This window comes from Salmo trutta, chromosome 13 (assembly GCF_901001165.1).
Source record: "Salmo trutta chromosome 13, fSalTru1.1, whole genome shotgun sequence".
NCBI lineage: Eukaryota > Metazoa > Chordata > Actinopteri > Salmoniformes > Salmonidae > Salmo > Salmo trutta.
This window is the reverse complement of record NC_042969.1, coordinates 39,671,178-39,695,307: the sequence shown is the minus strand read 5'-3', so window position 1 is coordinate 39,695,307 and position 24,130 is coordinate 39,671,178. Positions and strand designations below refer to the sequence as shown.

Here is a 24,130-nt window from a genome sequence, read left to right as displayed (position 1 = left end):
TCCGACTCAGGAGGTGAGAACAACATCCATCACTTCCGAGTATATTCCTCGCCAATGTTTAGTCTCCGGACAATAAAGTAGACGAGGATATCCTTCTAGAGCGACATCAGGGACTGTAACATACTCTGTTTAACTTCTTTGGGCTAGGGGGCAGTATTTTCACATCCGGATAAAAAACATACCCGATTTAATCTGGTTACGACTCCTGCCCAGTAACTAGAATATGCATATAATTATTGGCTTTGGATAGAAAACACCCTAAAGTTTCTAAAACTGTTTGAATGGTGTCTGTGAGTATAACAGAACTCCTATGGCAGGCAAAAACCTGAGAAGATTTCATGCAGGAAGTGGCCTGTCTGACAAGGTGTTGTTGTTCTTGCTTCTGTTTATTGAAGAGTCAGGATCTTAGCTGTAACGTGACACTTCCTACGGCTCCAATAGGCTCTCAGAGCCCGGGAAAAACCTGAACGATGACGAGGCAGCCTCAGGCTGAAACACATTATCGCCTTTTCCAAGTGGCCCATCAGAGGACAATGGAATTAGGCGCGTGCCCGATTTGACCCCGTGCAGTATTTTCCTTCGGCTGTTTAGCTAATTGCAGATTCCCGGTCGGAATATTATCGCTTTTTTACGAGAATAATGGCATAAAAATTTATTTTAAACAGCGGTTAACATGCTTCGAAGTACGGTAATGAAATATTTAGAAATCTTTTGTCACGAAATGCGCCGTGCGCACGACCGTTATTTACCATAGGGATAGTGTCTAGAACGCACGAACAAAACGTCGCTGATGGAACATAACTATGGATTATTTGGGACCAAACCTACATTTGTTATTGAAGTAGAAGTCCTGGGAGTGCATTCTGACGAAGAACAGGAAAGGTAAGACCATTTTTGTTATAGTAAATGTGATTTTGGTGAAGGCTAAACTTGCCGGGTGTCTAAATAGCTAGCCCTGTGATGCCGGGCTATCTACTCAGAATATTGCAAAATGTGCTTCATCCGAAAAGCTATTTTAAAATCGGACATATCGAGTGCATAGAGGAGTAATGTATCTATAATTCTTAAAATAATTGTTATGCTTTTTGTGAACGTTTATCGTGAGTCATTTAGTAAATTTTTTGTAAATTCCCCGGAAGTTTGCGGGGGGTATGCTTTTTCTGAACGTTACATGCTAATGTAAAAAGCTGGTTTTTGATATAAATATGAACTTGATAGAACAAAACATGCCTGTATTGTATAACATAATGTCCTAGGTGTGTCATCTGATGAAGATCATCAAAGGTTAGTGCTGCATTTAGCTGTCTTCTGGGTTTGATGATGACCTTTTATGATCTTCATCAGATGACACACCTAGGACATTGTGTTATACAATACATGCATGTCTGTTCAATCAAGTTCATATTTATATCAAAAACCAGCTTTTTACATTAGCATGTGACGTTCAGAAAAAGCATAACCCCCGCAAACTTCCGGGGAATTTACTAACAGTTTGCTAAATTACTCACGATAAACGTTCACAAAAAGCATAACAATTATTTTAAGAATTATAGATACATTACTCCTCTATGCACTCGATATGTCCGATTTTAAAATAGCTTTTCGGATGAAGCACATTTTGCAATAATCTAAGTACATAGCCCGGCATCACAGGGCTAGCTATTTAGACACCCACCCAGGTCAGCCTCCACAAAAATCCCATTTCCTATAAGAAAAATGTTCTTACCTTGCTTGTTCTTCGTCAGAATACACTGCCAGGACTTCTACTTCAATAACAAATGTAGGTTTGGTCCCAAATAATCCATCGTTATATCCAAACAGCGACGTTTTGTTCGTGAGTTCTAGACACTATCAGAATGCTACATCACGGTCTTGCGCATGGCGCATTGGCGTGACAAAAAATGTCTAAATATTCCATTACCGTACTTCGAAGCATGTCAACCGCTGTTTAAAACCAATTTTTATGCCATTTATCTCGTAGAAAAGCGATAATATTCCGACCGGGAATATGCTATGAGCCTAAACAGCCGAATTAAATTTCTCCTCAGGAGCGAATCGTGCACGCGCCTCATTCAAAGGTCCTCTGATCCGCCACTTACCAAAGGCAATAATGTGTTTCAGCCTGAGGCTGCCTCGTCAACCTTCAGGTATTTCCTGGGTTCTGAGAGCCTATCGGAGCCCTGGGAATTGTCACGTTACAGCTAAGATCCTTACTTTTCAATAAACAGATGCAAGACGCACGACTCCTTGTCAGACAGGGTACTTCCTGCATGAAACCTTGTCAGGTTTTTGCCTGCCATAGGAGTTCTGTTATACTCACAGACACCATTCAAACAGTTTTAGAAACTTTAGGGTGTTTTCTATCCAAACCTGAACAATAATATGCATATTCTAGCTTCTGAGTTGGTGTAGAAGGCAGTTAAAAATGGGCACATATTTTTTCCAAAATTCTCAATACTGCCCCCTAGCCCAAACAGATTAAATAGCTGTAAAATAGTCATATGTTTGAGAAATTTAAGTAATAGCATTTCAAAGGTTTTGAAAATCGCGCCACAGGATTCAACTGGCTGTTACGTAGGTGGGACGAATTCGTCCCGCCGGTCCTATAGAGGTTAACAGGAACATGGCTCTCTCCGGATATACTCTCCCCATCCATACAGCCAGCTGAATTGTCAGTCCATCTCTCCCCAGATATACTGTCCCCATCCATACAGCCAGCTGGGTTCTCAGTCCATCTCTCTCCAGATATACTGTCCCCATCCATACAGCCAGCTGGGTTCTCAGTACATCTCTCTCCAGATATACTGTCCCCGTCTATACAGCCAGCTGGGCTCTCAGTACATTGCGCAGATAAGAATTAAGAACTCTCCTGGAAGAAGAAAGTCGGAGGTGTATGTTTCATGATTAAACCTGTTAGGGACAGATGTTCCGCTAGCGGAACGCCTCACCAATATCCAATGGTAGAGCGTGGCGCGAAATACAAATACCTCAAAAATGCTATAACTTTAATTTCTCAAACATATGACTATTTTACACCATTTTAAAGACAAGACTCTCGTTAATCTAACCACATTGTCCAATTTCAAAAAGGCTTTACAGCGAAAGCAAAACATTAGATTATGTCAGGAGAGTACCCTGCCAAAAATAAATCACACAGCCATTTTCAAAGCAAGCATATATGTCACAAAAACCAAAACCACAGCTAAATGCAGCACTAACCTTTGATGATCTTCATCAGATGACACTCATAGGACATTATGTTATACAATACATGCATGTTTTGTTCAATCAAGTTCATATTTATATCAAAAAACAGCTTTTTACATTAGCATGTGATGTTCAGAACTAGCATACCCACCGCAAACTTCCGGTGAATTTACTAAATTACTCACGATAAACGTTTACAAAAAACATAACAATTATTTTAAGAATTATAGATACAGAACTCCTTTATGCAATCGCGGTGTCAGATTTTAAAATAGCTTTTTGGCGAAAGCACATTTTGCAATATTCTGAGTAGATAGCTCGGCCATCACAGGCTAGCTAATTTGACACCCACCAAGTTTGGTGCTCACCAAACTCAGATTTACTATAAGAAAAATTGGATTACCTTTGCTGTTCTTCGTCAGAATGCACTCCCAGGACTTCTACTTCAACAACAAATGTTGTTTTGGTTCGAAATAATCCATAGTTATATCCAAACAGCTCCGTTTTGTTTGTGCGTTCATGTCAGTATCCGAAGGGTGACGCGCGGGCGCATTTCGTGACAAAAAAATTCAAAATATTCCATTACCGTACTTCGAAGCATGTCAAACGCTGTTTAAAATCAAATTTTATGCTAATTTTCTCGTAAAATAGCGATAATATTCCAACCAGGCGACGTTATATTCATTCATAGACTGAAAGAAAAACATGGAGTCGTCTCGTGCATGCGCACTCCACTGTCATTGTTCCCTGCCTGACCACTCACAAAAACTCCTGCTTTTTTTCGCCCAGAGACTGCAGAGACATCATTCCGCTTTCTCGCGCCTTCTGAGAGCCAATGGAAGCCTTAGAAAATGTCACTTTACAGCAGAGATGCTGTATTTTTGATAGAGATGCCCTAGAAGGAGAACAAATTGTCAGACAGGGCACTTCCTGTATGGAATCTTCTCAGGTTTTGGCCTGCCATATGAGTTCTGTTATACTCACAGACACCATTCAAACAGTTTTAGAAACTTTAGAGTGTTTTCTATCTAAATCTACTAATTATATGCATATTCTAGTTTCTGGGCAGGAGTAGTAACCAGATTAAATGGGGTACGTTTTTTATCCGGCCGTGAAAATACTGCCCCCTATCCCAAACAGGTTAACTACTCATGGTGTGATTGTGATAACATACAGAAACTCAAGTCATTTTGTTCACCTGAACAAGAATAACTCACAAACAAATGCAGACCGTATTACCTCCTAAGAGAATTCTCTTCGGGTTATAGTCACAACTGGGTCCTGGACTTCCTGACGGGCCACCCCCAGGTGGTGAAGATAGGAAACAACACCTCCACTACACTGATCCTCAACCCTGGGGCCCCACAAGGGTGCGTGCTCAGCCCCCTCCTGTACTCCATGTTCACTCATGACTGCGTGGCCATGCACGGCTCCAACTCAATCAACTTATCAGACGACACTGCAGTGGTAGGCCTGATTACCAACAATGGCTAGACAGCCTACAGGGAGGAGGTGAGGGCCCTCGGAGTGTGGTGTCAGGAAAATAACCTCTCACTCAACGTCAACAAAATGAAAGAGCTGAACGTGGACTTCAGGAAACAGCAGAGGGAGCACACCCCTATCCACATCAACAGGACCACAGTGGAGAAGGTGGAAAGCTTAAATTGCCTCGGCATACACATCACTGCCAAACTGAAATGGTCCACCCACACAGATAGTGTGGTGAAGAAGGCAGAACAGCTTCAACCTCAGGAGGCTCATTAACTTTTACAGATGCACAATTGAGAGCATCCTGTCGGGCTGTATCACCGCCTGGTACGGCAACTGCACCACCCGCAACCACAGGGCTCTCCAGAGGGTAGTGAGGTCTGCACAACGCATCACCAGGGGCAAACTACCTGCCCTCTAGGACACCTACAGCATCCAATGTCACAGGAAGGCCAAAAAGATCATCAAGGACAACAACCACCCAAGCCACTGACTGTTCACCCCGCTATCATCCAGAAGGCGAGGTCAGTACAGGTGCATCAAAGCTGGGACTGAGAGACTGAAAAACAGCTTCTATCTCAAGGCCATCAGACTGTTAAACAGCCATCACTAACACAGAGAGGCTGCTTCCCTATATACACAGACTTGAAATCACTGGCCACTTTAATAATTGAACACTAGTCACTTTTATAATGTCCTGCTACTCTCTCCTCTTCCATCCTATAATCTCTTCCCTCTGCTCAATCCTTCTCCGACCAATCTCCTGATTCTGCCTCCTCAACCCTCCTCTCCTCCCTTTCTGCATCCTTTGACTCTCTATGTCCCCTATCCTCCTGACCGGCTCAGTCCTCCTCTCCTGCTCCGTGGCTTGACGACTCATTGCGAGCTCACAGAACAGGGCTCTGGGCAGCCGAGCGGAAATGGAGGAAAACTAGCTTCCCTGCGGACCTGGCATCTTTTCACTCCCTCCTCTCTTCATTTTCTTCCTCTGTTTCTGCTGCTAAAGCCCCTTTCTACCACTCAAAATTCCAAGCATCTGCCTCTAACCCTAGGAAGCTCTTTGCCACCTTCTCCTCCCTCCTGAATCCCCCCCCCTCCTCCCTCTCTGCGGATGACTTCATCAACCATTTTGAAAAGAAGGTTGACGACATCCGATCCTCGTTTGTTAAGTCAAACGACACCGCTGGTCCTGCTCACATTGCCCTACCCTATGATTTGACCTCTTTCTCCCCTCTCTCTCCAGATGAAATCTTGCGACTTGTGACGGCCGGCCGACCAACAACCTGCCCGCTTGACCCTATCCCCTCCTCTCTTCTCCAGACCATTTCCGGAGACCTTCTCCCTTACGTCACCTCGCTCATCAACTAATCCTTGACCGCTGGCTACGTCCCTTCTGTCTTCAAGAGAGCGAGAGTTGCACCCCTTCTCAAAAAACCTACACTCGATCCCTCCGATGTCAACAACTACAGACCAGTATCCCTTCTTTCTTTTCTCTCCAAAACTCTTGAGCGTGCCGTCCTTGGCCAGCTCTATTGCTATCTCTCTCAGAATTACCTTCTTGATCCAAATCAGTCAGGTTTCAAGATTGGTCATTCAACTGAGACTGCTCTTCTCTGTGTCACAGAGGCTCTCCGCACTGCTAAAGCTAACTCTCTCTCCTCTGCTCTCATCCTTCTAGACCTATGTGCTGCCTTTGATACTGTGAACCATCAGATCCTCCTCTCCACCCTCTCCGAGTTGGGCATCTCCGGCGCGGCTCACTCTTAGATTGCGTCCTACCTGACAGGTCGCTCCTACCAGGTGGCGTGGCGAGAATCCGTCTCCGCACCACGTGCTCTCACCACTGGTGTCCCCCAGGGCTCAGTTCTAGGCCCTCTCCTATTCTCGCTATACACCAAGTCACTTGGCTCTGTCATATCCTCACATGGTCTCTCCTATCATTGCTACGCAGACGACACACAATTAATCTTCTCCTTTCCCCCTTCTGATAACCAGGTGGCAAATCGCATCTCTGCATGTCTGGAAGACATATCAGTGTGGATGACAGATCACCACCTCAAGCTGAACCTCGGCAAGACGGAGCTGCGTGACCCTGGACAACACCCTGTCATTCTCCGCTAACATCAAGACGGTGCGATCCAGTAGGTTCATGCTCTACAACATTCACAGAGTACGACCCTGCCTTACACAGGAAGCGGCGCAGGTCCTAATCCAGGCATCTCCCGTCTGGATTACTGCAACTCGCTGTTGGCTGGGCTCCCTGCCTGTGCCATTAAACCCCTACAACTCATCCAGAACGCCGCAGCCCGTCTGGTGTTCAACCTTCCCAAGTTCTCTCACGTCACCCCGCTCCTCCGCACACTCCACTGGCTTCCAGTTGAAGCTCGTATCTGCTACAAGACCATGGTGCTTGCCTTCGGAGCTGTGAGGAGAACGGCACCTCCGTACCTTCAGGCTCTGATCAGTCTCTACACCCAAACAAGGGCACTGCGTTCATCCACCTCTGGCCTGCTGGCCCCCCTACCTCTGCGGAAGCACAGTACCCGGTCAGCCCAGTCAAAACTGTTCGCTGCTCTGGCACCCCAATGGTGGAACAAGCTCCCTCACGACGCCAGGACAGCGGAGTCAATCACCACCTTCCTGAGACACCTGAAACCCCACCTCTTTAAGGAATACCTGGGATAGGATAAAGTAATCCCCCCAAAAAAGATATAGATGTACTATTGTAAAGTGGTTGTTCCACTGGATATCATAAGGTGAATGCACCAATTTGTAAGTCACTCTGGATAAGAGCGTCTGCTAAATGACGTAAATGTAAATGTATGTGACCAATAACATTTTATTTTATTTGAATGTTAACCATCGAAATCAACAATTCCCTGTCTGCTCCTTTGGCTTGAAGCACAAACGTGGTCCCAATTGATAATACACAACACGGCAACCGCTGTGCACTAATCATGATTCATGAAATTGAAAGCCTGTCTTTTTAAAATGTGTTACGATAATGCATATCTACACAAATATATAGGGCCATATAACATTAAAAGTAGACAAGGCTATTTGATGCAAGTTGTCTATTGTTCATTATCATGTTGACCGATCAGTCCTGCTGGCTATCCCGGCAGTGGGAATCTTTTTAAACCACTGGCATAGAGATGGATAGAGAGCACACTTCCCACTAGACACTGAATCACTAACGGTCTTTGCTATCACAGAAGTGATCAGAGGTACGCCCTCTTTCCATTTTTATGGACGGCTGTCATGACATTCTCTAAACAGCTTTTCTCCGCTCGCTCGATAACCAAATTAGGAAAAAGTGGAGATTGGATCATGGAAACACCTCGCCCAGAAAGGAAATGTTTTCTGAAAGTAGCAGGCACGTTACTAGAAAAAGTAGCAGTAATAACATGACAATATTTAAAGACGGTAACTCGTTATATTAAGACAGTAACTCGTGATATTAAAGACAGTAACACGTTATATTAAAGACAGTAACGCGTTATATTATAGACAGTAACTCGTTATATTAAAGACAGTAACAGACAGTAACACGTTATATTAAAGACAGTAACACGTTATATTAAAGATAGTAACACGTTATATTAAAGACAGTAACACGTTATATTAAAGACAGTAACACGTTATATTAAAGAAAGTAACGCGTTATATTAAAGACAGTAACAGACAGTAACGCGTTATATTATAGACAGTAACTCGTTATATTAAAGACAGTAACAGACAGTAACACGTTATATTAAAGACAGTAACTCGTTATATTAAAGACAGTAACTCATTATATTAAAGACAGTAACTCATTATATTAAAGACAGTAACTCGTTATATTAAAGACAGTAACTCATTATATTAAAGACAGTAACTCGTTATAGTACTCCTTTACTCATAAAAGTAACTTGTTAGTTTTGTAGCACGTTATATAAAGACAGTAACACGTTATCCCCAACACTGTGTGTGTGTGCGTGTCTGCGTGTGTGAGCGTTTGAGCTCAACCCAACCCGACGTGACAGGGCCTAGACACATGGTCTTAGGGCCGTGTAGGGCCTGTTTTCACATCAATAACTAGGGCCGTGTAGGGCCTGTTTTCTCATCAATAACTAGGGCCGTGTAGGGCCTGTTTTCACATCAATAACTAGGGCCGTGTAGGGCCTGTTTTCTCATCAATAACTAGGGTACGGGTAGGGCCTGTTTTCACATCAATAACTAGGGCCGTGTAGGGCCTGTTTTCTCATCAATAACTAGGGTATGGGTAGGGCCTGTTTTCTCATCAATAACTAGGGTACGGGTAGGGCCTGTTTTCTCATCAATAACTAGGGTACGGGTAGGGCCTGTTTTCACATCAATAACTAGGGTATGGGTAGGGCCTGTTTTCTCATCAATAACTAGGGTACGGGTAGGGCCTGTTTTCTAATCAATAACTAGGGTATGGGTAGGGCCTGTTTTCTAATCAAAAACTAGGGTACGGGTAGGGCCTGTTTTCTAATCAATAACTAGGGTACGGGTAGGGCCTGTTTTCTCATCAATAACTAGGGTATGGGTAGGACCTGTTTCCTCATCAATAACTAGGGTACGGGTAGGGCCTGTTTTATCATTAATAACTAGGGTACGGGTAGGGCCTGTTTTATCATCAATAAGTAGGGTACGGGTAGGGGCTGTTTTCTAATCAAAAACTAGGGTACGGGTAGGGCCTGTTTTCTAATCAATAACTAGGGTATGGGTAGGGCCTGTTTTCTCATCAATAACTAGGGTATGGGTAGGACCTGTTTCCTCATCAATAACTAGGGTACGGGTAGGGCCTGTTTTATCATTAATAACTAGGGTACGGGTAGGGCCTGTTTTATCATCAATAAGTAGGGTACGGGTAGGACCTGTTTTCTAATCAATAACTAGGGTATGGATAGGGCCTGTTTTCTAATCGATAACTAGGGTATGGGTAGGGCCTGTTTTCTAATCAATAACTAGGGTACGGGTAGGGCCTGTTTCCTCATCAATAACTAGGGTACGGGTAGGGCCTGTTTTCGACATCAATAACTAGGGTACAGGTAGGGTCTGTTTTATCATCAATAACTAGGGTACGGGTAGGGCCTGTTTTCACATCAATAACTAGGGTACGGGTAGGGCCTGTTTTCTAATCAATAACTAGGGTACGGGTAGGGCCTGTTTTCTAATCAATAACTAGTGTACGGGTAGGGCCTGTTTCATAATCAATAACTAGGGTATGGGTAGGGCCTGTTTTCTCATCAATAACTAGGGTACGGGTAGGGCCTGTTTTCTCATCAATAACTAGGGTACGGGTAGGGCCTGTTTTCACATCAATAACTAGGGTACGGGTAGGGCCTGTTTTCTAATCAATAACTAGGGTACGGGTAGGGCCTGTTTTCTCATCAATAACTAGGGTATGGGTAGGGCCTGTTTTCTAATCAAAAACTAGGGTACGGGTAGGGCCTGTTTTCTAATCAATAACTAGGGTACGGGTAGGGCCTGTTTTCTCATCAATAACTAGGGTATGGGTAGGACCTGTTTCCTCATCAATAACTAGGGTACGGGTAGGGCCTGTTTTATCATTAATAACTAGGGTACGGGTAGGGCCTGTTTTATCATCAATAAGTAGGGTACGGGTAGGGCCTGTTTTCTAATCAATAACTAGGGTATGGGTAGGGCCTGTTTTCTAATCAATAACTAGGGTATGGGTAGGACCTGTTTCCTCATCAATAACTAGGGTACGGGTAGGGCCTGTTTTATCATTAATAACTAGGGTACGGGTAGGGCCTGTTTTATCATCAATAAGTAGGGTACGGGTAGGGCCTGTTTTCTAATCAATAACTAGGGTACGGGTAGGGCCTGTTTTCACATCAATAACTAGGGTATGGATAGGACCTGTTTTCTAATCAATAACTAGGGTATGGATAGGGCCTGTTTTCTAATCGATAACTAGGGTACGGGTAGGACCTGTTTTCTAATCAATAACTAGGGTATGGATAGGGCCTGTTTCCTAATCGATAACTAGGGTATGGGTAGGGCCTGTTTTCTAATCAATAACTAGGGTACGGGTAGGGCCTGTTTCCTCATCAATAACTAGGGTACGGGTAGGGCCTGTTTTCACATCAATAACTAGGGTACAGGTAGGGCCTGTTTTATCATCAATAACTAGGGTACGGGTAGGGCCTGTTTTCACATCAATAACTAGGGTACGGGTAGGGCCTGTTTTATCATCAATAACTAGGGTACGGGTAGGGCCTGTTTTATCATCAATAACTAGGGTACGGGTAGGGCCTGTTTTATCATCAATAACTAGGGTACGGGTAGGGCCTGTTTTCTCATCAATAACTAGGGTACGGGTAGGGCCTGTTTCCTCATCAATAACTAGGGTACGGGTAGGGCTTGACTATCACTAATTTGATGACTAACATTTTAAAGCTGAGTAATTTCCTCTGCTGTGCAGTACAGTCCTATCTGACTAAGATCATAACATGGTGTCAGAAGTCCTTCAATTTTAGTCAAAAATAAGGCAGGAGAGATTATTTCACAGAAAAAAATGTTGCTTGAGTTTAGAGTGACGAAAAGTAGTTAACAGCGAAGTGCTCTCTTATGTCTCGTCATTGGTCCGCTTCGGCTGCTCTGCTCATAGGCAATCGGACTTAAAATTCCTACCAGTGCACATTTCTTGTGTGTGTGTGTGTGTGTGTGTGTGTGTGTGTGTGTGTGTGTGTGTGTGTGTGTGTGTGTGTGTGTGTGTGTGTGTGTGTGTGTGTGTGTGTGTGTGTGTGTGTGTGAGTGTGTGTGTGTGCGTGTTATCCCTCTTACCTGCTGGTTCTCGTCATATGTCTCTCCTTCCAGATGATCTCTCTGTGCCTCTCCTTCCATGGCCTCCTGCCCATACTCCTCAGGCTGTGGACAAACACAAGATTGTAAAACAAAACGAACAACACATTCTATTTCAACCACAACACTACTTTTCATTTAAAAAAATAAATAATAATAAAATAAAAAATGTATGAACCGTTGGGTAGAGATGCTAGATAGTCTAGTACAGTAGGCAGGAAACAGTGTAAGTACTGTACACTTGATGATAATGTGATAATGATGCACAGACCAGGGTTTGGGGTCAATTCCATTTCAATTCAGGAAAAACACTGAAATTCTTAATTTCACTTGTCTTCCATGCTTTTCAATGACGACAATTTGGAATTTGGTTAACTTTCCAAAATGGACTGGAACTGAAATGGAATGGACCCTAGCCCTGGCACAGATCTGGTGTAAACACCGATAGTAGCATAGAGGCTAACCCCCAGTATCCTACACTAAGAGAGGTACCCACAGGACAGGAAACCCCCCAGTATCCTACACTAAGAGAGGTACCCACAGGACAGGTAACCCCCAGTATCCTACACTAAGAGATGTACCCAGAGGACAGGTAACCCCCAGTATCCTACATTAAGAGATGTACCCAGAGGACAGGTAACCCCCAGTATCCTACACTAAGAGATGTACCCAGAGGACAGGTAACCCCCAGTATCCTACACTAAGAGATGTACCCAGAGGACAGGTAACCCCCAGTATTCTACACTAAGAGATGTACCCAGAGGACAGTTAACCCCCCCAGTATCCTACACTAAGAGATGTACCCAGAGGACAGGTAACCCCCAGTATCCTACACTAAGAGATGTACCCACAGGACAGGTAACCCCCAGTATCCTACATTAAGAGATGTACCCAGAGGACAGGTAACCCCCAGTATCCTACACTAAGAGATGTACCCAGAGGACAGGTAACCCCCCCCCCCCCAGTATCCTACACTAAGAGATGTACCCAGAGGACAGGTAACCCCCAGTATCCTACACTAAGAGATGTACCCAGAGGACAGGTAACCCCCAGTATCCTACACTAAGAGATGTACCCAGAGGACAGGTAACCCCCCCCCCCCCAGTATCCTACACTAAGAGATGTACCCAGAGGACAGGTAACCCCCAGTATCCTACACTAAGAGATGTACCCAGAGGACAGGTAACCCCCAGTATCCTACACTAAGAGATGTACCCAGAGGACAGGTAACCCCCCATTATCCTACACTAAGAGATGTACCCAGAGGACAGGTAACCCCCAGTATCCTACATTAAGAGATGTACCCAGAGGACAGGTAACCCCCCATTATCCTACACTAAGAGATGTACCCAGAGGACAGGTAACCCCCAGTATCCTACACTAAGAGAGGTACCCACAGGACAGGAAACCCCCCAGTATCCTACACTAAGAGATGTACCTAGAGGAAGGGTCATGACGTAGGGGTCGGAAAGCTACTGGTAGAGCACCAAAGTATCAAATCAAATCATATTTATTTATATAGCCTTTCTTACATCAGCTGATATCTCAAAGTGCTGTACAGAAACCCAGCCTAAAACCCCAAACAGCAAGCAATGCAGGTGTAGAAGCACGGTGGCTAGGAAAAACTCCCTAGAAAGGCCAGAACCTAGGAAGAAACCTAGAGAGGAACCAGGCTATGAGTACATGGAATCTTCAGTCATTTTGGTAATTAACATGAAATCTATCTCAGTCTATCATAACTTTAAATAACTTTTTAAAGAAATGTATTCATATATATATATATATATATATATATATATATATATATATATTATAATTTGTTTTATATCTGTGTTCCTATTGTCACTGAGTTTCTAGTAGATAGAGTTTCAAGAATGTATGTTTTATTGTCAGGTGGACAAGCACAGTCGTGGCCAAAAGTTTTGAGAATGACACAAATATTAATTTCCACAAAGTTTGCTGCTTCAGTGTCTTTGGATATTTTTGTCAGATCTTACTATGGAATACTGAAGTATAATTACAAGCATTTAATAAGTGTCAAAGGCTTTTATTGACAATTACATGAAGTTGATGCAAAGAGTCAATATTTGCAGTGTTGACCCTTCTTTTTCAAGACCTCTGCAATCCGCCCTGGCATGCTGTCAATTAACTTCTGGACCACATCCTGACTGATGGCAGCCCATTCTTGCATAATCAATGGTTGGAGTTTGTCAGAATTTGTGGGTTTTTGTTTGTCCACCCGCCTCTTGAGGATTGACCACAAGTTCTCAATGGGATTAAGGTCTGGGGAGTTTCCTGGCCATGGCCCCAAAATATCGATGTTTTGTTCCTCGAGCCATTTAGTTATCACTTTTGCCTTATGGCAAGGTGCTCCATTATGCTGGAAAAGGCATTGTTCGTCATCAAACTGTTCCTGGATAGTTGGGAGAAGTTGCTCTCGGAGGATGTGTTGGTACCATTCTTTATTCATGGCTGTGTTCTTAGGCAAAATTGTGAGTGAGCCCACTCCCTTGGCTGAGAAGCAACCCCACACATGAATGGTCTCAGGATGCTTTACTGTTGGCATGACACAGGACTGATGGTAGCGCTCACCTTGTCTTCTCCAGACAAGCTTTTTTTCTGGATGCCCCAAACAATCAGGAAAGGGGATTCATCAGAGAAAATGACTTTACCCCAGTCCTCAGCAGTCCAATCCCTGTACCTTTTGCAGAATATCAGTCTGTCCCTGATGTTTTTCCTGGAGAAAAGTGGCTTCTTTGCTGCCCTTCTTGACACCAGGCCATCCTCCAAAAGTCTTCGCCTCACTGTACGTGCAGATGCACTCACACCTGCCTGCTGCCATTCCTGAGCAAGCTCTGTACTGGTTGTGCCCCGATCCCGCAGCTGAATCAACTTTAGGAGACGGTCCTGGCGCTTGCTGGACTTTCTTGGGCACCCTGAAGCCTTCTTCACAATTGAACCGCTCTTCTTGAAGTTCTTGATGATCCGATAAATGGTTGATTTGGGTGCAATTTTACTGGCAGCAATATCCTTGCCTGTGAAGCCCTTTTTGTGCAAAGCAATGATGACGGCACGTGTTTCCTTGCAGGTAACCATGGTTGACAGAGGAAGAACAATGATTCCAAGCATCACCCTCCTTTTGAAGCTTCCAGTCTGTTATTCGAACTCAATCAGCATGACAGAGTGATCTCCAGCCTTGTCCTCGTCAACACTCACACCTGTGTTAACGAGAGAATCACTGACATGATGTCAGCTGGTCCTTTTTTGGCAGGGCTGAAATGCAGTGGAAATGGTTTTTGGGGATTCAGTTCATTTGCATGGCAAAGAGGGACTTTGCAATTAATTACAAATCATCTGATCACTCTTCATATCATTCTGGAGTATATGCAAATTGCCATTATACAAACTGAGGCAGCAGACTTTGTGAAAATTAATATTTGTGTCATTCTCAAAACTTTTGGCCACGACTGTACAGTGAAAGTATTTCTTGCTCTTTTCCAAAAATGCAGTAATCAATATCAGTAGTACTATACAACTAAAACACACCAGATTTAGAGAGAAGAAGAACATGAGAAATAAGTAAGCTATATCTTGGGTCAGAACCAGGGTCAGAACCAGGGTCAGTAGCTATATACAGGGTCAGAACCAGGGTCAGAACCAGGGTCAGTAGCTATATACAGGGTCAGAACCAGGGTCAGAACCAGGGTCAGTAGATCTATACAGGGTCAGAACCAGGGTCAGTAGATATATACAGGGTCAGAACCAGGGTCAGAACCAGGGTCAGTAGATATATACAGGGTCAGAACCAGGGTCAGTAGATATATACAGGGTCAGAACTAGGGTCAGAACCAGAGTCAGAACCAAGGTCAGTAGATATATACAGGGTCAGAACCAGGGTCAGTAGCTATATACAGGGTCAGAACCAGGGTCAGTAGCTAAATACAGGGACAGAACCAGGGTCAGTAGTTATATACAGGGACAGAACCAGGGTCAGGAGCTATATATAGGGTCAGAACCAGGGTCAGAACCAGGGTCGGTAGATATATACAGGGTCAGAACCAGGATCAGAACCAGGGTCAGTAGATATATACAGGGTCAGAACCAGGGTCAGTGGCTATATTCAGGGTCAGAACCAGGGTCAGAACCAGGGTCAGTAGCTATATTCAGGGTCAGAACCAGGGTCAGAACCAGGGTCAGTAGCTATATTCAGGGTCAGAACCAGGGTCAGAACCAGGGACAGTTGCTACACTACTGGTCAAAAGTTTGGACACACCTACTCATTCATGGGTTTTTCTTTATTTTTCCTATTTTATACATTGTAGAATAATAGTGAAGACATCAAAACTATGAAGTAACATATATGGAACCATGTAGTAACCCAAATAGTGTTAAACAAATCAAAATATATTTCATATTTGAGATACTTCAAATAGCCACACTTTGCCTTGATGGCAGCTTTGCACACTTGGCATTTTCGCAACCAGCTTCATGAGGTAGTCATCTGGAATGCATTTAAATGAACAGGTGTGCCTTCTTAAAAGCGAATTTGTGGAATTTGTTTCCTTCTTAATGCGTTTGAGCCAATCAGTTGTGTTGTGACAAGGTACAGAAAAGACCAAGTCCATATTATGGCAAGAACAGCTCAAATAAGCAAAGAGAAAAGACAGTACATCATTACTGTAAGACATGAAGATCAGTCAATACAGAACATTTCAAGAACTTTAAAAGTTTCTTCAAGTGCAGTCGCAAAAACCATCAAGCGCCCTGATGAAACTGGCTCTCATGAGGACAGCCAAAGGAAAGGAAGACCCAGAGTTACCTCAGCTGCAGAGGATAAGTTAATTAGAGTTACCAGCCTCAGAAATTGCAGCCCAAATATAAAATCTTCACAGAGTTCAAGTAACAGGCACATCTCAACATCAACTGTTCATAGGAGACCGCGTGAATCAGGCCTTCATGATCGAATTACTGCAAAGAAACCACTACTAAAGGACACCAATAATAAGAAGAGACTTGCAAATTTGATGGTGATGGAGTAGTGCATGATCACGTAATCATGGGTGAACAGGGAGTACAGGAAGGGACTAAGCACACACCCCTGAGGGGCCCCCGTGTTGAGGAACAGTGTGGCGGAGGTGATGTAGCCTACGCTCACCACCTGGGGCTGGTCCATCAGGAAGTCCAGGATCTAGCAGAGGGAAGTATTCAGTCCCAGGGTCCTAAGCTTGGTGACGAGCTTCAAAGGGACTATGGTGTTGAACGCTGTGCTGTAGTCAATGATCAGCATTCTCACATATGTATTCCTCTTATCTAGGTGGATGAGGGCAGTGTGGAGTGCAATTGAGATTGCATCGTCTGTGGATCTCTTGGGGCGGTATGCAAATTGGAATGGGTCTAGGGTGTCTGGGATGGTGGAGATAATGTGTGCCATAATCAGCCTTTCAAAGCACTTCATGATTACAGATGTGTCCTACAGTCATTCTGTAGGGTAGCCTTAGAGTTCTTGGGAACAGGAATGATGGTGGTTACCTTGAGACATGTGGGGGATTACAGATTAGGACAAGGAGAGGTTGAAAATTACTGTAACTATGCCTGCAAGCTGTTCTGCGCATGCTCTGAGAACGCGCCCTGGAATACTGTCCGGCCCTGCGGCTTATGAGTGTAGACCTGATTTAAAAACCTTACTCGCGTCAGGCCTCGGAGACACAGTCCCCTGGGTCAGCAAGGGGCCTCGTGCATTCGCTTGTGTTGTTTCTGTCAAATTGTGCATAAAATGCATTGAGTTTGTCTGGTAGAGAGGCATCGTTGGGCAGATCATGGTTGTGTCTTTTGTAATCCGTAATGGACTGTAGCCTCATGCCACACGCGTTGAGTGTCACAGCTTGTGTAATAGGATTCCATCTTTTTGCTTGTTTGACCTCTGCAGAGGTCATAGAGGGACTTCTTGTACATGTTCGTGTCCTCAGACGTAGTCTTGTGATTGGTTGAGCTAACTCTGTATGCGGTAGCTCTGTCCTTTAGCTTCTTCAATGTATTAGATTAGTGGTGTGAATACTATGTAAATTAGATATTTCTGTACTTCATTTTCATAAATTTACTAAACTTTCAAAATGTATGTTTTCACTATGTTATTATGGGGTATTGTGTGTAGATGGTTGAGTAAAAAAAATATATTTAATCTATTTTGAATTCAGTCTGTAACAATAGAATATGGAATAAGTCATGGGGTATGAATACTTTTGGAAGCATTCACGATAAGAGATTAAAATTCTCTCGGGAGGTAGAAGGGTCGGCATTTGACCATCAGGTATTCCAAGACGGGTGAACAATGGGTCTAGACATCCACTGCGCTAGAGTCAGCATAACATTTTCTGTTGATGAAGAGGCATACCCCTCCCCCTCTCAATTTCCTTGAATCCAATGTCCTGTCTGCTCGGTGAATGGAGAATCCATCGAGTTGGATAGCCATGGGTGTATCTTGTCCAAAAGACATGTTTCAGAATAGCAGATAATATTGCAGTTACGAGAGCACCGTTGACAACAAATCTGTGATCATAGGTCATCCATCCTATTATTTAAGAGACTGCACATTGGCCAATAGAATGGAGGGGAAGTCGTGCCTCCCCTCTCCTACCTCATTTTCAATGGCGTTTCCTCTTGGATATCCCCCCCAAAATTGGGTCGGAATTACACAAAGAGCCTAGGGCAGATGAGTCGAGTTGAATCCGGAATTGAGGTTAGTAACCGCTGATCTGAAGTTCAAAAGTTCTTGTCGGTCATAAGAAATGATAGCGGATACATTTTGGTGCAAAAAAAAAGTAAAGCTAAACGGCAAAATAAATTGACAAAATATCAAAGTTGGGTCGGCGCTAGCAAGACGGCAGCCAACAGTACGGCACCATTGCTAGTAGACCATATGTTCAAGAGAAAAAACATCTGATCAACAATGACATTATTGTCAATTAACTATTCCAACTATTGACGTGTTTCACCAGTTCGTCGCCAAAACATTTACAACAAGTAAATACTGAGATAAAAGTGTGTAAAAAAATATCAAGGATATTTCATGCTGAAACCCTCATATCAAACACAAATGGTACTCATTAAGTATATGGTTTATACTTAGGATAATGTATTAAAGCTTTGTCATATTTAATTATGAAATTATTTGTCACATGTGCCGAATACAACAGGTGTAGACCTTACAGTGAAATGCTTACTTACAAGCCCTTAATAACCAACAATGCAGTTTTAAGAAAAAATAACTGTTAACCTGTTGGGGATAGGGGGCAGTATTTGCACGGCCGGATAAAAAACGTACCCGATTTAATCTGGTTACTACTCCTGCCCAGTAACTAGAATATGCATATAATTGTTTGATTTGGATAGAAAACACCCTAAAGTTTCTAAAACTGTTTGAATGGTGTCTGTGAGTATAACAGAACTCATTTGGCAGGCCAAAACCTGAGAAGATTCCAAACAGGAAGCACTCTCTCTGACCATTTCATGGCCTTCTTGATCATCTCTAACCAAAACAGGGGATCTCTGGCATAACGTGACATTTTCTAACGCTCCCATAGGCTCTCAGAAGGCGCCAGAACGATGAATGGTGGCTTTGCAGGCCCTGGCTGAAAAACATTAGCGCATTTGGTAAGTGATCGATCTGAGGACAATGAGACTGGAGGCGCGTGCACGAGCCGACACCATGTTTATTTTCTCTCTCTTTGAACGAAAACAACGACTCCCGGTCGGAATATTATCGCTTTTTTACGAGAAAAATAGCATAAAAATTGATTTTAAACAGCGTTTGACATGCTTCGAAGTACGGTAATGGAATATTTTGATTTTTTTTGTCACGAAACGCGTCGGGCGCGTCACCCTTCTTTACCCTTCGGATAGTGTCTTGAACGCACGAACAAAACGCCGCTATTTGGATATAACTATGGATTATTTGGAACCAAACCAACATTTGTTATTGAAGTAGAAGTCCTGGGAGTGCATTCTGACGAAGAACAGCAAAGGTAATCAATAGTAATAGTAATAGTAAATCTAATAGTAAATCGGAGTTTGGTGAGTACCACACTTGGTGGGTGTCAAAATAGCTAGCCTGTGATGGCCGGGCTATCTACTCAGAATATTGCAAAATGTGCTTTCACCGAAAAGCTATTTTAAAATCGGACATAGCGAGTGCATAAAGGAGTTCTGTATCTATAATTCTTAAAATAATTGTTATGTTTTTTGTGAACGTTTATCGTGAGTAATTTAGTAAATTCACCGGAAGTGTTCGGTGGGAATGCTAGTCACATGCTAGTCACATGCTAATGTAAAAAGCTGTTTTTTTATATAAATATGAACTTGATTGAACAAAACATGCATGTATTGTATAACATAATGTCCTAGGATTGTCATCTGATGAAGATCATCAAAGGTTAGTGCTGCATTTAGCTGTGGATTGGGTTTATGTGACATTATATGCTAGCTTGAAAAATGGGTGTCTGATTATTTCTGGCTGGGTACTCTGCTGACATAATCTAATGTTTTGCTTTCGTTGTAAAGCCTTTTTGAAATCGGACAGTGTGGTTAGATTAACGAGAGTCTTGTCTTTAAAATGGTGTAAAATAGTCATATGTTTGAGAAATTGAAGTAATAGCATTTCTAAGGTATTTGAATATTGCGCCACGGGATTACACTGGCTGTTGAGTAGATAAGTAAAAAAATATAACAATTAAAGAGCAGCAGTAAAATAACAGTAGGGAGGCTATATACAGGGTGTTACGGTACAGAGTCAATGTGGAGGCTATATACAGGGTGTTACAGTACAGAGTCAATGTGGAGACTATATAAAGGGTGTTCCGGTACAGAGTCAATGTGGAGGCCATATACAGGGGGCCATGCAGTGATAGTCAATAGTGATATAGGGGCTGGTGATAGTCTATAGGGGCTGGTGATAGTCTGTATACTAGTGATAGTCTATAGGGGCTGGTGGATAGGGCTGGTGATAGTCTATAGTGATATAGGGGCTGGTGGATAGTCTATAGTGATATAGGGGCTGGTGATAGTCCATAGTGATATAGGGGCTGGTGATAGTCTATCGTGATATAGGGGCTGGTGATAGTCTATAGTGATATAGGGGCTGGTGATAGTCTGTATACTAGTGATAGTCTGTATACTAGTGATATAGGGGCTGGTGATAGTCTATAGTGATATAGGGGCTGGTGATAGTCTATAGTGATATAGGGGCTGGTGATAGTCTGTATACTAGTGATAGTCTGTATACTAGTGATATAGGGGCTGGTGATAGTCTATAGGAGCTGGTGATAGTCTGTATACTAGTGATATAGGGGATATGATAGTCTATAGTGATATAGGGGCTGGTGTTAGTCTATATACTAGTGATATAGGGGCTGGTGGTAGTCTATATACTAGTGATATAGGGGCTGGTGGTAGTCTATATACTAGTGATATAGGGGCTGGTGGTAGTCTATATACTAGTGATATAGGGGCTGGTGATAGTCTATAGTGATATAGGGACTGGTGATAGTCTATATACTAGTGATATAGGGGCTGGTGATAGTCTATATACTAGTGATATAGGGGCTGGTGATGGTCTGTATACTAGTGATATAGGGGCTGTGATAGTCTATATACTAGTGATATAGGGGCTGGTGGTAGTCTATATACTAGTGATATAGGGGCTGGTGGTAGTATATATACTAGTGATATAGGGGCTGGTGGTAGTCTATATACTAGTGATATAGGGGCTGGTGATAGTCTATAGTGATACAGGGACTGGTGATAGTCTATATACTAGTGATATAGGGGCTGGTGATAGTCTATATACTAGTGATATAGGGGCTGGTGATGGTCTGTATACTAGTGATATAGGGGCTGTGATAGTCTATATACTAGTGATATAGGGGCTGGTGGTAGTCTATATACTAGTGATATAGGGGCTGGTGATAGTCTATATACTAGTGATATAGGGGCTGTGATAGTCTATATACTAGTGATATAGGGGCTGGTGGTAGTCTATATACTAGTGATATAGGGGCTGGTGATAGTCTATATACTAGTGATATAGGGACTGTGATAGTCTATATACTAGTGATATAGGGGCTGGTGGTAGTCTATATACTAGTGATATAGGGGCTGGTGGTAGTCTATATACTAGTGATATAGGGGCTGTGATAGTCTATATACTAGTGATATAGGGGCTGGTGGTAGTCTATATACTAGTGATATAGGGGCTGGTGATAGTCTATATACTAGTGATATAGGGGCTGGTGATGGTCTGTATACTAGTGATATAGGGGCTGGTGATGGGCTATATACTAGTGATTCAGGGGGTTTCAGATAACAGTATGACATAAATGAGGCTTGACTTGGCAGGTTGTCGTTGTTCACAACAGTGATATAGAGTATGATTGGTCAAGATGAAGCATCCTACGGAGAGAGATACTGTAGCTCAAATAAAGAGGATTCACCCTGGAAACAAGGTGTCATGTGGATGTTTTCTGGGGTTTAGTGGGACATCTAGTCACAATGTCAAAGAAGAAAAGCAACCAACCCTCATCATCTCTGAAGGAACAACCACAACCTCTTCCCCCCACACACCCACACGCACCCCACTGCCACCTGTGTGTTTTAATTGATAGTGCAGCCCATAGAGAGTAATGACATTGGGCAAGGTTGCCTGGGAGCAAAGCAGCTGGGGGAGGAGAGGAGAGGAGAGGGGAGGAGGAGAGGAGAGTGGATGAGAGGGGAGGGGGGAGAGGAGATGAGAGGGGGAGAGGAGAGGAGAGGAGGGGGGATGAGAGGAGAGGAGAGGATAGGATAGGAGAGGGGGAGAGGAGAGGAGGGGGGATGAGAGGAGAGGAGAGGATAGGATAGGAGAGGGGGAGAGGAGAGGAGGGGGGATGAGAGGGGAGGGGGGAGAGGAGATGAGAGGGGGAGAGGAGAGGAGAGGAGGGGGATGAGAGGAGAGGAGAGGATAGGATAGGAGAGGGGGAGAGGAGAGGAGGGGGGATGAGAGGGGAGGGGGAGAGGAGAGAAGGTAGAATGAAAGGGGAGGGGGGAGGGGGAGAGGAGAGGACAGGAGAGGAGAGGAGAAGAGAGGAGAGGAGAAGAGAGGAGGGGGAAGGAAGGGGGGGCGGGAAGGAGGGGGAGAGGAGAGGACAGGAGAGTAGGAAGAGATGAGAGGAGAGGACAGGAGAGTAGGAAGAGAGGAGAGGAGAGGTTGATAGTCCTAGAGAAGGGGTTATTACACTTCACCTGTCCTGGTTGACTGGCTGACTGGCTGGCTGACTGGCTAACTAACTGACTGGCTGGCTAACTGACTGGCTGGCTGGCTAACTGATTGGCTGGCTAACTGACTGTCTGGCTAACTGACTGGCTGACTGGCTAACTGACTGGCTGGCTAACTGACTGGCTGACAGGCTGGCTGGCTAACTGACTGGCTGGCTGACTAGCTGACTGCCTGACTGACTGACAGGCTGGCTGGTTGACTGACTGACTGGCTGGCTAACTGACTGGCTGACTGGCTGGTTGACTGGCTGACTGACTGGCTGACTGACTGACTGACTGGCTGGCTGGCTGGCTGACAGACTAACTGACTGGCTGACCAACTGGCTGGCTGACTGGCTGACTGACTAACTGACTGCACAGTCTCTATGGCATCTAAGTGCTTTTGTGTGCGTAGTATTTGAGTGTCTGCTGAGAACTGCCTCTCTCTGCTGTCGTCTTACCCACTAAACCCAGGAGAATGTCTGTCACTGTTAGAATCCAGCAGGACTAGAATCTCTTTTCTCTTTCCAGTTCCTTCAGTTGTATGTCTGTTACTGTTCAGCACATACTGAAATGTATCTTTTCAGAACAACCCGTACAAAAAAATAAATCACATGAATTCAAAAAATATATTATTATTATCAGTGGTTTTCAGACATGTGAGACATTTGTACGTGTACATTTTTCATGTGATTTTCCCTTCTGAAAAAAAGAATCTCCACATGTTTAATTTTTGTTTATCTTTCATGTTTCTTCTTCACGTTTATTTTACACCATTTCCAGCTACATCCAGTCCAGGTACCGACCAGGACCAACCCTGCTTCGACCAGGACCAACCCTGCTTCGACCAGGAGCAACCCTGCTTCAACCAGGACCAACCCTGCTTCAACCAGGACCAACCCTGCTTCGACCAGGAGCAACCCTGCTTCAACCAGGACCAACCCTGCTTCGACCAGGAGCAACCCTGCTTCAACCAGGACAACCCTGCTTTGACCAGGAGCAACCCTGCTTCAACCAGGACCAACCCTGCTTCGACCAGGACCAACCCTGCTTCGACCAGGACCAACCCTGCTTAGCTTCAGACGCAAACCAGCAGCGGAATGCAGGGTGCTATGTTGCTGGAATGAATGTGTCAAAACTTGCAACTGGAGAAAAGGCAGCAAAAGCAAAGGCCAGGGTAACATAACCAAAGACCAGGGTAACATAACCAAAGACCAGGGTAACATTACGAAAGACCAGGGTAACATAACCAAAGACCAGGTTAACATAACCAAAGACCAGGGTAACATAACCAAAGACCAGGGTAACATAACCA

The 24,130-nt window shown here is 43.9% G+C and overlaps 1 protein-coding gene across 3 annotated transcripts in view; it reads right to left on the bottom strand.

Moving 5' to 3' along the window:
* Nucleotides 1-24,130, bottom strand: part of LOC115205765 (beta-synuclein) — a 51,582-nt gene that overhangs the window by 9,996 nt on the left and 17,456 nt on the right. For all 3 annotated transcript variants that reach the window (XM_029772069.1, XM_029772070.1, XM_029772071.1), the window contains exon 5: nt 11,515-11,598. In XM_029772069.1, the coding sequence (XP_029627929.1) occupies nt 11,515-11,598 (84 nt within the window). The remainder of the gene's footprint in view (nt 1-11,514; nt 11,599-24,130) is intronic.